At 55.5% G+C, this 15,323-nt stretch overlaps 1 protein-coding gene across 1 annotated transcript in view; it reads left to right on the top strand.

Annotated features, from left to right (window-relative positions):
• Window positions 1-15,323, top strand: part of SMAD3 (SMAD family member 3) — a 116,617-nt gene that overhangs the window by 84,600 nt on the left and 16,694 nt on the right. Inside the window, exons 2-5 of the mRNA XM_008139097.3 lie at window positions 5,877-6,070; window positions 6,222-6,353; window positions 7,637-7,711; window positions 10,587-10,637. Coding sequence (XP_008137319.1) covers window positions 5,877-6,070; window positions 6,222-6,353; window positions 7,637-7,711; window positions 10,587-10,637 — 452 coding nt within the window. The remainder of the gene's footprint in view (window positions 1-5,876; window positions 6,071-6,221; window positions 6,354-7,636; window positions 7,712-10,586; window positions 10,638-15,323) is intronic.

Here is a 15,323-nt window from a genome sequence, read left to right as displayed (position 1 = left end):
TCTAGAAATAAAAACGATGTCCTCCTGAAATGGTTAAGTCATATCATGGTATTCTAGTCAAGGTCAGGAAATGGCATTAAAGCCATTTATACTTAGGGAAGAGTGAGTCACAAAGCCTGACTTCATTTTAGATGAACTCTGGACCTTTGCAAAGTTGGGTGACCTTTTAGACACTCTATTTCTTCACCAGTAATACTTGCAAGTTAATCGGAAAGACGGGTGGTGGAGTCAGTGTAGCGGTCAGCTAGTGTTGGGTAACAAACCACCCCAAAACAATGATTGTTTATGCTGACTCATGCTTCTGTGGCTCACCTGGGCTTGGCCCTTTGCTGCAGGATTGGCTCAGTCTCTTCCACCTGTGTTGGTTCCTGGGCCCAGGCTGAGGGGCAGCAGCTGCCCCAGGAAAGCTCTTCCCATGGTGAGGGCAGAGGTGGTGCAAGAGGGCAAGCAGAAACACACGATGGTACTTTACCCCTCCTGCTGATGTTTCATGGACCAAAGCAATAGCCTAGCCCAGTGGTCGGCAAACCGTGGCTCGCGAGCCACATGCGGCTCTTTGGCCCCTTGAATGTGGCTCTTCCACAAAATACCACGTGCGGGCGCGCACGTACAGTGCAATTGAAACTTCGTGGCCCATGCGCAGAAGTCAGTTTTCAGCCTGGGCGAGTCTATTTTGAAGAAGTGGCGTTAGGACACTCAAGGGGCCAAAGAGCCGCATGTGGCTCGCGAGCTGCGGTTTGCCGACCACTGGCCTAGCCCAAAGTCAAGGGACAAGGACGTACACTCCACCCATGGGAGGAGGAGCAGCAAAGCCATCCAGCAAAGGGCAAGGGTACAAAGAGGGTGACTAATTCCACCTACTGCAGACATCAAGTGGCCAGCACAGTGCCTGGCATAGCGTGGCAGTAACTTCTGCCCACTGTTGTTACTACTACTCAAAATAGGCAGGACAAGAGAAAGCCTGTTTCTGAAAGAAGCTAGAAAGTTTCTCATTGGATGTGTGCTAAACAAAATCAGTTTCAGTGGAAATACGATAGTGTTTACAATTTTACTTTTTGTTCACCTCTTTGACTCAGGTAACCGGCACAGTGCCTGGGACATGATAGGTGTTCAGAACTATTTGATGATTGCTAAGAGGTCCATTCCCTGATAGGGATGCAGCATGGGGTAGCAGAAAAAGTACTGCTCAGCCCACTCCTCACCCTCCATTTCTCAGCACTGGTCTGGGTTTTAATTCTGGCCCTGCCTTTCACAAGTTATTTGGCCGTGGGCAAGCCCCTTAAGTTCTCTGCGCTTTCTGAGGGCAGGATATACTGGGCTTTGTCAGTTTTGTATTCTCACACGGTAGCTGTGTGCCTGGCACACGGTTCATGCTGAATAGATCTCTGTATGTTTCTGGAGCTTATGTTCTCTGCTTCCACTCTCCTCCCTCACCCCCACGTCCAGATCCACCAGCATTCCCATCGGCCTCCAGATGGCGGTGGGGAGAGGGTCACTGGTAAGAGAGGACACGAGTGGCATGCGGCAGGAGGTGGGCCCAGCCCTGCCCTCTCCCCCCGGGAGCCTCTGGCAGGCTTCCCCTCACTGTTGGCTTTGGACTCCAGCATGTCCACATCCTTGGCTGTGGCTCCTACCACCATTTTGGGATACTTTATGGGTCCCACTTGGAGCCAATGGGAGGAAACCTAATTTCCTGCCACAGGAAATGGTTCAGCTGGTGAAGAATATATTTAAGAATTAAAACCTCTGTCAAAGGAGCTGGAGGGAGTTGCTGGAGAAAGACTTTCGGGGGGCCTCTCGTCAGGAAGCCGGGGGTGTGAGAAGAGATCTCTGTCACAGATGGGGCGGAGGCAAAGGCCAGGCTCCTGAGACAGTCTGAGCCCAGCAGCTGGTCTTGGGCCACAAGAAAGGCTGGGTCAGGAGAGGGGGTCACAAATGGGTCCTTTCCTGCAACTGAGCCTGTTATGGTAACATCAGCTCAGAATGAAGACCTGTTTATTGGATTCACTTACAATAGGCTGGGTGCCCTGTGTGGCGCGTGAGGGTGTGTGACGGACACATCAGCTAAATTCAGTCCAGCAGCTGGAACTCCCCCTCTGCTGGTACTAGCATTACTTTGGAAAGCATCTGCGTGTGTTTTGAGCAGGACAGGGAGAAGAAGGACTGACTACCTGCGTTGGCTCTGGGCAGCCCAGGCTAAACCAAGAGGAGTTGTTGATGATGCATTGGGAATGAATGAGATGCCATCCATGCCATGAGTTAGGGATTGTATGGCCCGGAAGCAGGGGCATGGACCGGATGACTTCTGGAAAACACTGCCCCGCCAGCCCAGTGGTCACGTGCTCGTGAGCTGGAGAGCATGCCTGTCTCCCTGCTGTCCGTCGGGTCCAGCCTGGCAGCCAGGAGCGCTGGCCTCCCCCGTGTGATCCTGGTCAAATGACTTTGTTGCTCTTGGTGCGTGTTTATAGTTGGGTTGGTTGTTTTCTTAACATTGAGTTTATAGAGTTCTTTATACATTTCAGACATAGGTCCTCGATCAGACAGGTACTTTGCAAATGTTTTCTCCCAATGTGTGTCTTGTCTTTTTAGTCTCTTAACAGTAGCTTTCAAAGACCAGAAGCTTACATTTTGATAAAGTCGAATTTATCAACTTTTAAAAAATGGAATGTGTTTCTGGTGTGATATCTAAGCAATGCTTGCCTATCACAAGGTCACAGAGCATTTCTCCTGTTTCCTTCTTGAAGTTGCATTGTGTTCAGCTTTATATTAGAATCCACTTCAGCTCCTTTTTGTATTGGGGGCCAGTGTAGATTGAAGTTCATTTTTCTTGTATTTGGATACCCAACTCCTCTGGCGCTATTTATAGAAAAGACTGCCCTTTCTCTTTGTCTTTGGACCTTTGTCCAAAATCAGTTGTCCAGATATATGTGACTATTTCTGGACTTTCTTAGGTTCCATCATCTCTTTCTCGGGGGTTTTGTTTGTTTGTTTGTTTGTTTTTTGTCATGACCACACTGCCTTGATTACTGTAGCTCCCTGGTTTTTTAAAAATTAATTATATTATCAAAATAATTAATGTAAATAATAGTTTAAGAATTCAAGAAGTCCTTGACTTGATTCTTTCTTGCATTTTTAATTTATATTCTTTTTTGTTTCCAAGAGGTTTTATTTTTTAATAGTCTATAAAGGTTCCTATTTTAGGATTGCAATATCTTATTTCCCTGAGAGTAGTATTTGTTCTGTTTTATTTACTTTGGAAGTTTCCTCTTTCTTGCCTCAGACTTGCCTTTTCCCTCCCTCCTTATTTCTTCCTCTGTGCCTCCTGTCAGTGGCTTTCTTTAAAATGCTGGGTTTTGGCTGTGCATTCATATTTAAGAGTGAGGCAATAAAAACACATGAAATGCTCCAGCCTGTTGGCTGGTGGGCTATACCCTGTATAGGGGGAGCTGGCAGGTATAGAGTCATTTTGTCAGATTGCAGGTCTCTTATGGGCTGAGCTGTTTAATTTCTTCACCGGAGGGGGTGGGGACATGAGCCATTCGTCACTGTTCTAGGTACCAAGTGAGCAAGGGAGCCTCCAGGAACCCTCATCCCAGCCCTCATCTGACCTTCATCCCAAGCTGTGCCCCAGTGGCCCCATCCAGAGCCCCCTCTCCAGATTATTTTCTGCAGAGAAAATATGATGCCATCCATGCCATGAGTTAGGGATTGTATGGCCCAGAAGCAGGGGCGCGGACCGGATGACTTCTGGAAAATACTGCCCATACATGGCATGGATGGCCTCTCGCAGGATTGGGGAGGCCCTGTTTGTGGGGGCTTGGAAATGGGGGATGGGATCTGACTGCCTCTTCTATAAACTTTCAACCCATCCTCCTGTTTTCAGCCTCATCCTGACAAGTGTGTGGTGCCTTCAACCCCCGAGTCCCAGGTTCTGAGGCGCAAATGGAATCACTTTTGTTGACTTCCTCTGATAGGTGCTTGGTTTCAGCTCTCGCCACTCTGCTGTCTGTTCCCATTCGGCCATCTGCGTTCCACTTTCTTCTGCTATTTTCCTACTCACAGTTTTGGGCAGAACAGAGATAAATGCCTCTATTCAGTTTGTTTTATTTGACCTGAAGGACATTTCTTACCCTCGTCCCCCCTTCTTTTGCCTCCCCTTTCTCCCCCATCCATCCTTCCTCTCTGTGTCCCTCCTCTCTTCCTCCCCTCCACCACCTTCTCCTATCCTCTCCCCTTTCCCCCGTACCCCTCCCCTTTAACCCCCCTTCTCCTCCGTTCCCCTCCTTCCCTCCTCTTTGCCTGGAGCTTTCTGTGCCATAGTTGTTCCGATAGACAGCCAAGCTCTTCAGGCCCTGAGAGGAAACAGCCCACATAACATAGAAAGGACTGGATGAGGAATCAGGAAACGGAAGTTCTTTGCCTACGGGTCTGATAAACCTTCTGTCCTCTTTTACCCCCTTCTTGACCCTCTTTCCCATCCCTCAATTACAAACACCCATGATGACCACATCACAGTCCACCTCACTCAGACCTTGGCCTCAGTCACCTTCATCATGTCCACTGGCTGCCCCATTCCTGCCTGCTCCTCAGAGAGCGCCCGTAAGTCCCATTTATTCAGGCAAACGGGTGCCCTCCGTCACACGGGGACAGGGAGGGAGAGCTCGCAAATGCCTCTCGGTCAGCCCCGCCCGGCTGTAGAAGAGCCGTGCCCACTACTCTGTCCCCGGTGCCACAGTCGGTGTTCATAGAATACGTGTTAACATTGTGTGTGTGTGACTAGACTCCCCTTGCCTGCCTGGGACTAGACATCATCTGAAGCCTCCTGCCCCTCCGCAAGCCGCCTGCCTGCCCACCTGCTCTTGGCTGACGGTGCTCCTGCCATTCCTGAGCTGCCCAGTCCCGACTACTGCCCAGCGAGCTTGTCATGCAGTTACCTGGCATTTTATAAAAAGGAAGGTTCTGATTTAGTTGGTGGGTAGGCGCTACCTTTTACACGAGCTTCCGTGGACCTGACCTGCTGGTCCTGGGACCACACTTGGGCCTGGCCTGAGAGGTGGGGGTCACAGCTGCTCGGAGGCTGAGTCACCACGGAGGACGTGGTTTGACAGGGACAGGGCACTGCCATTTGCCGTGTGTCTGGCCCATCCGGGCTGGGACAGCCGCAGAACTGAGTGTGGTGCCGGGGGCTCGGCTCCTGCTCGGCCCAGGCCCGGCCCTGTGGGTGACTCCTGGGTCCCCCTGTAACCAACCCTCACACCGAAAGGGACTCCTGGGAGGGCTGCAGTGTAGGCTCTCGCCATTTCCAAGTCCCTTTAGTGTCCCTCTTTCTCTCCCAACTCATCAGAAATGTCACCTAAAAAAGACATGTTTGGAGTTGTTTTTGTGTTGGTTTTTCTTGTTTTCTGATGGGTGAGGGAGGCACTGGGTGAGCGTTGAGAGCGATTAGAGCCGTGCTGTGTGCTTTGTCACCCATGCACTTACCGAAAGAGCTCATTTTCCCGTTCATCCCTGGCCCCCGCCCCCCTCCCCTGGCTCGTGGACCTGTGCAGACCGGGGCTCAAGTGCCCTTCCTTTTGGGTGTGTGTGTGCGGGGGGGGGGGGGGGGTGAGTCCTCCCCCAGGGCCTGGGGGAGCCAAGCCCGCTCTGCGGCCCGGGAGGCGCAGCCTTCCTTGGTGGGCCTCTGTGTCCTCCCGGGATCCCGTCCAGCACTGAGCTAGCGTTCCCTGACCTCCGGGCCTCGGCGTGGGGAGAAGGGAGCGAGGGAGGGCTCCCGCGTCCCTGCCAGCGGGCTCGCTCGGGCCGCAGCAGGCAGGACTTCGGAGGAGGCGAGCCACATCCACTTCACTGTCTCTCTTTGCTCCTCCCCGGCCCGGCAGGTCCCTGGATGGCCGACTGCAGGTGTCGCATCGGAAAGGGCTCCCCCATGTCATCTACTGCCGCCTGTGGCGATGGCCCGACCTGCACAGCCACCATGAGCTGCGGGCCATGGAGCTGTGTGAGTTCGCCTTCAACATGAAGAAGGACGAGGTCTGCGTGAACCCCTACCACTACCAGAGGGTAGAGACCCCAGGTATGGCCCCCTCTCTGGGGTCTGCAGATGCTTCGTGTCACCGCCTCCCCTCCCCCCTTTTCTCTCCTCCTTCCTCTTCCTGAGGGAGGGTCTGCAGTGTATTTGGGGGTGCAGGGCCTTGGTTCACCTCTACTCTGTCTCCCCTGGGCAGTTCTACCTCCGGTGTTGGTGCCACGCCACACAGAGATCCCGGCCGAGTTCCCCCCGCTGGACGACTACAGCCATTCCATCCCCGAAAACACTAACTTCCCCGCGGGCATCGAGCCGCAGAGCAATATTCCAGGTGGGTACTGGCAGTGCGGGCCGGCCTGGGGACATGGGTCCCACTGCTCCGCTTGGGCCCCCTGGGCCTCCGCCACCCCCTCTGTGCACACAGCGCTGGCCCCTGACTCAGAACCACATCCCTGTTGGGAGAGGACCCGTGGCCTTGGCTCCCGCTTACTAACGATGCTTTTCTTGGCTCCGAGGAGTGGCGGTGTGACCCTTCCGCCCGGCCTCAGTGCAGTCATTTATTTTGGAAGCGGAAATAGCGATGCTGTGTTCCCCTCACCGCCCTTGAGGCCGGAGCTGAGGTTCAGGCAGGATCCCTGCCGGCCGGGGGCTGCGGAGGCCGTGGGCGCTCGGAGCCGCGTGGGCGCGGGCAGAGCTGGCCTGTGAGTCAGCCGCTGAGCGTGACAGCCGGGTGGGGGCGGAGGCCCAGTTCGCGTTTTCCCTCCACGGGGAGGAGGGGGCCCCACTGTCAGAGCGCAGGTGCTTTCAGAAGCCCCTCACTTACAGGCAAACAACGTGTGAACCAGCAGAGTCCAGGGAGACAGCCCGCAGCCGGTCCCCTGCAGGGCGGTGGCTGCTGGGCAGGGGCCATGCTGTGTTCCTTTCAGAGCGTCCTATTGGGACCAGCGTTCACCTCCTGGGCCGAGGTTGACGGCAGGCCTGTACGTGTGGGTCACCGCCGTCAGGAGAGACGCACTTTACAGACGCAGCCCTGTCAGATCCTGCCCCGGGGCCGCGGCTCTCCAGGGGCAGGCCCCGCACTGTGTCCACTCAGCCAGCCTTAGGAAGCTCCGTCAGGGCCGGGGGTCACGGTCTCTGCTGCCGCTGAACTCGCAACCCACTCGGGAAGCTACGAGGTCCCCTAAAGAGGCACCGTATAACCAGGCACCTGCCCAGGAGTAGGCGGCGGAGCCAGCGTGCGGTTTGGTTTGAGGGGTCGCCCTTGGGAGGACAGAGACGGGCGAGGCTGACGCAAGTCAACCGCCTCCCTCGAGGGTGGTCGTCAACCTGAACTCGAAGGAGGGGGTAAAGTCAGCCTGGCAGAGGTTCTAGAAACAGCCATTTCAGACTTGGGAGTGGGTGGTGTGAACAGAGGTGGGAATGAGGTAACGGTCGGGTGGGGAGCCTGAGGTGGGAGGCAGAGGACAGCGGGACCAGGAGCTGTGTCCTTGCTGTGAGAGGCCCAGGATCCCTCCAGCACGGCCACCGGCACAGGGTGCGAATGTGCGAGCGTTTGCCAAAGATCTCTCCGAGCCGTGGAGGCCAGTTAACAAACCCCTTCCTTCTGATTCTCAGAAACCCCACCCCCTGGCTACCTGAGTGAAGATGGAGAAACCAGTGACCACCAGATGAACCACAGCATGGATGCAGGTCAGAGTCCTGCCGGCGTGTGCTCTGAATCCTGAGGGCCTGCCCCCCTCCTTCCCCTTCCTCCCTCCCTCCTGCCCTCTTTCTCTCTCCCACCCTCCCTCCGGGCCTCTGTCCAGTATCTGTAGAACACCCACTCAGCCAGGGGCTGGGGACTGAGGAGGGGCCTGGGCTGCTCAGAGCTGGTGGGAGACTGACGAGACAGGGCGGTTACTGTGCATCTCTATCCCCCTGATGGAAGTCGCCACAAGGAATCCGGGGTGCAGAGAGGGCCCCGAATCCAGCTTAGAGGGCAAGTGCTGGGTGGAGCAGTACCTTGCAGTGTAGGCTTTTCTTGAGCTGAGTCTTGGAGCTATGGTAGGTCTCAGCCAAGTCGTTCTGTCAGGCAAAGGGTGTGCCAGACAGAGTCCTGGGGGCACAAGCGGGACAGCCTGGTGCATTTTGGGACAGTGAACACTCGGTGTGACCAGAGCCTACTCCTCCAGAATGCGGAGAGGCAGGAGGGCACGTCACTCGAGGCTGCAGGTGTGGCCGGGAGCTGGTGGGGAGCCACTGCGGGCTGACAGCAGGGTCTGTGCCTCAGTGCGATGCTGCTGGCCGTGGGGTGGAGGGTGGGCTCCATCACCAGGAGTAGTTCCGGAGCCTGAGTGGAGGGCGGGTCTTTGCCGCTGGCCGGTGGAGGCAGGCTCCCGAAGCATCTATTTCTGTGTGGTGACCAAATGTGATCTGTGTGTTCCTCCTGTGAGGGACCCACCCCAGCTGTCTCCAGCCACATCTCCAGATGTTCCCATGTCATTTATTATGGGACCAAATGGGCTCCAAACCAGTGGTTTCTTGAGTTGAACCCCAGCTGCCACATGGAATGTGCGGTTGGGTGAGGAGGAGGGAGCCAAGCAGATGTTCCGTTCCGATGATGGCGGGCATGCCTTGTGCCCACAGAGCCGCTAGACAAAACATAGCCACCTGCCTTGCGCACAGCCCAAAAGAGAGTGTGCGATTCCTGAAAGATGGACGGAAGCAACTCGCATGTTCACTGTAAACGTAGTTGCTTGATACCCAGCCTGGGCATCATGTCACTTTGGGGTTTAGCACCCCCCCCCCTAAATTCTCCCCCTGGGTAAGTGGCTGACAGTGTGAGCCCTGCTGGAATGCATTGAAGACCTTCCTGGACTCGATGCCAAGTGGCCATGGCAAGCTCGCAGCCATTAAATGCTGGCGTGGGAAGCAGGCCAGCTAAACAGCATCTCTCCAGATGCTACCTCTCTCCTCACTCTCCCTTCCCTCGTCCCTCCTTGCTGCTCTCATGTTTGTGGAATGATTCCTGTTACAAAAGAAAACAGGCCAAAGGAGAGGGTCTGTGTAGGGGCTGAGCAGCTGCCACTTCGCCCCCTCCGCACCCGCCTTGCCACCCCACTTTCTTTGTCCCCTCTCCCTTCTTCTCCTCCTCCTCCCATAAATGTACTTGCAGGGCCCTGTGGTGAACATAGTGACTTATCGAAAGTGGACACAGGGCTTTGTGGACCCCGGCCAGCCTGTGGGTGAGCGGGTGGGGTCGCCTATTCATTCTCCCTTCTTCACTCAAAGTTGTCCGTTTGGAAACCAGTCCAGTGCCCGTGGACACTGAGATGTGGTGGCTGGAGCCCGAGGATCCCCTTGTCCAGTCCTGGGTCTTCCCTACCACACAAGTCTGCTCAGATCCGTGAGAAGGTTCCGCAGCCTTCCTGGGTCTTCGTGAGCCCCCACAAAATAGGAAGCCGGCCTTTACTGAGTGCCTGCTAGGTACCAGCCACGGTGAAGGCAGTGTTACATGCACGATCTCCCTTCATGCCTACAAATCACACAATAGACGGTGTTATTTCCAATTTATGCCTGAGGGGGAAAGTCAGGGCTCAGAGAGGTTAAAGCTCTTCAGCAAAGTCCCACAGCTAATGCCTGGCGGCATGGCCGGGGCCCCTGATTCGGAAGCTGTGCTTCTTCCGGGACTCCCCACAGCCCCAGTGGATTGGGTGCTGGGGGAGAAGAAGAAAGCCATGCGAGAGCAGGAACAAACCCCCATGACCAGCTCGAGGGGGCGTATGTATGAGGACTGGGAGATTTCAGGGAGGCGCCAGCCCCACAGGCTGTTAATAAATGAACAACTCTCCATCGCCCCGTGGTGCAGGGACAGAGGAGGGACGTGCCACTGTGCCCTGTGGAAAGGTACGGCACTCACTTGGGTTTTTGGAAGGTCGATGCCATATGGTTGTTTCTTTCCTGGGGCTGAGGGGTGGAGAGAGGGTCACAGAGTAGGAAGAATTGTGTAGGTTTGGACTTTTGCCACGTACAGCATTGTGTCTTCTATAAAATGTCAGCCTGGCCGCTGAGCTGCGGGATTTCTGAGGCAGCTTGGTGAGTTTTCTGAAACCTGGGGAAATGGCTGGAATGGTATTTCCAGGTGCCTGAGCCACTGAGAGCAGTGACTGTGGGACAGCTGGCCTTCGCTGCCTGGGGCTTTGAGGAGCTGGGGAGGGGGCCTTCGCCGCCCCCTCTTATTTTCTTGGGGGCACAGTTCACAGGGCAGGAGGGTGTGGTGTAGGGTCCGTTCCCTAGTTGGGAACTCGGGACCCCTGTGCCGTGGGTCCTGGGGAAGAGCATCACCCTGTCAGTCGTGGCAGAGACCTCAAGGTCATCCGCTCGTCCATGTCCCACAGATGACGTCACCTGGGCCCGTGGAGGGCCAGGGTGGGCCAGGATGTGGCGACGGGCCTTCTCCTGGGCCTGGGAGGGTCAGCCCGGGGTTGCTTTCTGCTGGGTTGAGCTGCCCCACCTTGATGTCAGGAATTGGGTTCTCCAGCCAAGAGTCTTTTATGAAACCTCACGCCTGTGTCTCACCTCGCAGGTTCTCCAAACCTATCCCCGAACCCGATGTCCCCAGCACACAGTAACTTGGGTAAGTGTCTGCTCGTCGGTGTGTCTGTCTCCCCTCTAGCTGCAGCCCTGGCAGGTGGCCGGTGTGAGGAGGGGGTCCTGAAGGTGAGGCTCCGCCCCAGCCCCCCACATGGGCCAGCTCAGCCCATCGGGTTTCTGGTTACAGGGATTCTGGGGTCACCCACCAAACGGGAAACCTGAGAACAGCGGTGTCAGGAAAGGCAGCTCTGGGCCGGGTTGTGTTTCCCCCCGTGATGCTGAGACGTGAGTGAGTGAAAATTCCCCAAGCCTCGTGCCCAGGAGCCGAGGGTCTGTGCTCAGCCAAGCGTATGTGCGTGGTTGGATGGGAAGCCATGGGCAGCCGACTCCAGCCCCCAACTTTCCTAGAGGTTTCAGATGCACTTACTTGGAGTCTATCTGAGCATTTCATGTTACAGTGATGTCATTTTTATTTAAAACGGACCCATACAAGGAACTTGGAAAACAAGCAAAATTGCCCACAATCTCTCCACCCCAAACCATTTTTATTGCTTTATCACAGTCCTCCTGATGTTGGAGGGTCAGCACAGATATGTGTGCCTTGCCCCTGTGATCATAGTGCAGTTGGTCTGAGGCTCTACAGCCGCGGTTCTCAACCTGTGGGCTCGACCCACAGGTTGAGAACCGCTAGCAGGGTCGCCTAAGACCATCGGAAAACACAGATACTTACATTACGATTCATAACAGTAGCAAAATTACAGTTATGAAGTAGCAACGAAAGTAATTTTATGGTTGGGGGTCACCACAACATGAGGAACTGTATTAAAGGGTCGCGGCATTAGGAAGGGTGAGAACCACTGTCCTAGCGCACACCCATTTTTTAATGCTTTTCCTCCTCCTTGTGCTTTCGGTAAACACATTTCCCTATGTTGGTGCCTCGGTGATCATTCTGCATCAGCTCCTGATCTCTGGAGCAGCGGGACCATCGTTTTCACCCTTTCCCTCAGCCCGTGGACTTCTGGGTCCGTTTTTCTGAGGTTTCCTTTTCTACCCCAGAGCAGACCTCCGCTCCAGTGTGGGGCCTGCTGAGGGGCTCAAAGCCAACGAAACATCCATTCCACTTTGATGGAAGGGGATGCTTTCTGTGCTGGCCTGGCAGCCTGAGGAAAATGTGAGTTTGGTTTTGTGTTTGGCCTTTATTGCTGGGGCTTAATGTGTGCCTCAGGAAAAGAAAGAGTTAACCCCCAGGCTTGGTGGATCGGAGGGGATTGGCCTGACTTTCGTTTCCAGGCCTTGACTGATAGCATCAGGTGAAGAAAACCATCCCTTGGAACAGTGAGAGAGGCTTGAAAACCCCGTACTGTGGGCTGACCCGTGGGCAGTGTGAAATGCGACTTTGAGAGATCTGTCTTAACATCTTGGCAAAATAATATCACCGTGAGTGTTGGGCTTGGGAGAAGGAAGGTCACATGCAGTGGGAGAGGACCGATTGGATTATGAGAAACAAAACTCTGGAGGCTAGAAGCCACGCTCACACTTGAGAAATGAAAGGCCATGATTGTGAATTGGACTCTGGGCTTTGGCCTTTGAAGTTACCCCACCCCGTGACCCCGGCAGCACTTCCCCCTCCTAGTCCTTGCAGCAGGCTCGCCTCGGAAACCCCGCTGCCTGACTCAGGAGTCAGATGGACGGCTGTCCCTTGCTGTGAACTCCTGTCTGCCTTGTGTGGACTAGGACGACAGGATGGTTCTCCAACGTGGACCCACGGCAGAGTGCCCTGCGGACACGTTCCTCCCTCCCCATCCCTCGGGCCCCTGGTCTGAGGGTTGAGAATTCTTAGGTCATTTCTTCCAAAGGTAGGAACAGGCCTCGAGCTGGGAAAGCAAGGAGTGGGTGCCACTCTGCCGGGAAGGTCTGAGTGGGGGGACGAGTCAGTTGCCGAGTCAGGGTTGGGACTCATGGTGAGACACAGTGCCGACAGGCTTGGCTTTCTCTCAAGCCCTCGCACCCCCCACCTTCATCCACTTAAAGCTATCGGCTTCATTCCACCCATAAAGTCTCGTGGACTCCTGGCCTCAGAGCTGGAAGGGAGGAAACGTCGGTGGTGACAATGGCAAACATTTCTTGAGAACTTACCATTTCCTGTGTCGCTCATTGTTTCGGGCCAACCTTCATAACGACTGTCTAAGGTGGTGGCTTGGTAGTTTTTCATCTCACAGGTTAGGAAAGCAGGAGGCAGGCTGCTTAACTAACTTGCCCCAGGTCACGCAGCTAGTAAGTGGGGAAGCTGGCTTTGAACTCGGGCCTCGGGACCCGGAGCATGTGCTCCCCTCTGCAGCAGGGCACTGCCTTGCAGGGGCATTGAGACCAGTTTCCCTCGTCCCACCACCTTACTCAGAAGAACAGGGCTCAAGAAGGGCATTTATTAACTTATAGTCGGGGACAAATGTCACGTTGAAGACTGTGTCCCATGTGGTCCCTGGGTGGGAACCTGCCCACGTGTACCTGTCTCTTCCTGACTCATTCATTCCCCAGTGGCTGTGTGCCAGTCCGGGTGGGGGCATTTGAGGAGGACTCACAGACCCTGCCATCGGTGTGCTCGTGGCCTTGTTGGGATAAAGAAGGCAGGACTGTGCGTAAGTGTAAAACAAGCAGTAGGTGCAGATGAAGTACCCTGCGGGGCCGCAGGAGGCAGCGGTGGTATTCCAGTGGGGACAGGCTTGCCAGTGTCTCCTATGTATGAATTCATGTCGTCAGCACCGGCTGGGTTCCCAGTATGTACTGACCCTGGTGGTCCAGAGCTGGGGATGGCACTAGGATTCAAAGCCTGGCAGAGTGGCTGGAGGTGTCCGTGTCCACCTGGGATGCATTGTGCCAGATGCCAAGGGAGCAAGCACAGAGGAGGGAGGAACATATACGCCAAGGAAGAAGGTGCCGGATGGGATGGGAAGACCTCAGCGCTGTGGCGACACGTGTGAGCTGGACGCCGAAGGACACACAAGTAGGATGCCATGAGGAGGGAAGGAGGGAAGGACATTGCAGATGGACGGAATGGCATGAAAGGGCCGGTGGAGCTCCGAGGACAAGCTGGTGGACAGCCTTTCCCAAAATGGGGTCAGGAGACAGGATCTTGTCATCCGCTGAATTTGGAAAGCCTGCACTCCCCTCTCACGGGCCCCTAAGGCACTGGCGTAGGAAAGCCTCCGAGAAGTCCTGCAGGAAGGAGGCCTGTTAGATCAGCATCGCTCCCTGGGACCTGACCACTGTTCCATCACTTCTGTCTTATAATCCCATTTACCACCCAGAGGTCGCACTGTGGAAACACTGACGAAGGTTCGGCTGAAGTTGTAGGAGTGGCTGAATTCAGTGGAGAGGGAGACCCAGCTCAAGAAGGAAAGAGAGGGGGGTGCCTTGCGGGAGGGACAGGGTTGAGAAAGAAGCTGAGGGTCAGGTGCAGGATGGGGCCACAGCAGCCAGAGGGATGGGAGATGCCAGGGAGGTCCTACAGAGATACAAAATGAGATGTAAGAAGAGACCCCGAGTTTGACATCAGGAGTTCAAGGGCATCCTTTGGAGAGCAGGTATGGGGAGGGTTGGTGGAACAAAGTTGAAGTTGGTCAGAAATGGGCTGAAGGGCAAATAAAGGGTGAGGGCGGGGAGGGAGCCCACAGCGGCAGCCTCTGAGTTCCTTCTTCCCGGCCCGTATACCAGGCGGTATGTCCCAAACAGTAAGGTGAGGACAGGCACACAGCAAGTGCTTCCTAGAGAAAGATGGGGACATCTCAGGACATCTGATTATTTCCTGCAAAGAAATTATTACACAAAAAGAAGTAAGACATAGGCTATCTGGCTCCTCCTCCACTTCCTCCCCACTCCAGGCGAAAGGTTGGGCCTCCCACCGCCGTAAAGTCACTTCAGGTGACTCACGGGAGCTCCAGTGTGTGACTGAGAGCCAGCTCAGCCTCCCGCCAGGGGCTGCGGGAGCCCCCAGGGCTTTGTTTTCGGGGTGGGGGGGATGTGAGCAGGTGATGTTCCTGTTATTACACACCGTGCTGCCTGAGTCACCTGGAATTTCCTAAGCACCGAAGGCAGAAGGATTGGGCAGTTGGAGAGGAAGGAGGAGGGAGGAGGGAGGTGGGAAGAAAGGAAAATGATAAGGATCTGGATCCTGCTGGTGAGTAAGTTGTTTTCTGCTTTTAAGTGAGACATTTCGGGATGGGCCTTGACCTAGGGAAACGGGGTACCAGGGAGTGCCCAGAGCAGCAGCTGAGCGGAGTTTAAGGAGGTGACGGTTCCTCAGAGGCCTCGGGCAGAGGTGCCTTCCTCTCCTGCCAGGAGAAGGGCTGGTGGCAGCGCAGCGGGACGACCCTAGGTCCCTGACAGAGGACATGGGTCCAGTTCCAGGCCCTTCCTGCTGCTGCACCTGGCCTTTCCTAAGGCCTCCCCTCAGGGGAGTCCCGGGATCTCCATGGCAGGAAGTCAGCTGCCGGCTGTGCCCTCGCACTCCCGAGGGTCCTGCTCTGAGACTTTGCCATGGTTCTCGGTCTCGGTGAACTGGTGCTAGGCTGAGTGCGTGGGGCTCCTTCTGTGTACACTCTGGTGTGTGGCCCTCATCTTCAGCGAGATGGGTTGGAATGGGTGCCCCAGGTGCGGGGACACAGATGGCCCGGGCCTGCAGGAATAGCGCTTAGGTGCGCAGGGGGCTCAGACACAGGGGCCCATCCTGCAG

The sequence above is a fragment of the Eptesicus fuscus genome, chromosome 5 (genome assembly GCF_027574615.1).
Source record: "Eptesicus fuscus isolate TK198812 chromosome 5, DD_ASM_mEF_20220401, whole genome shotgun sequence".
NCBI classification, from domain to species: Eukaryota; Metazoa; Chordata; class Mammalia; order Chiroptera; family Vespertilionidae; genus Eptesicus; species Eptesicus fuscus.
Note: the sequence above shows the minus strand (reverse complement) of the source record. Positions and strands in the feature narration are given on the sequence as shown.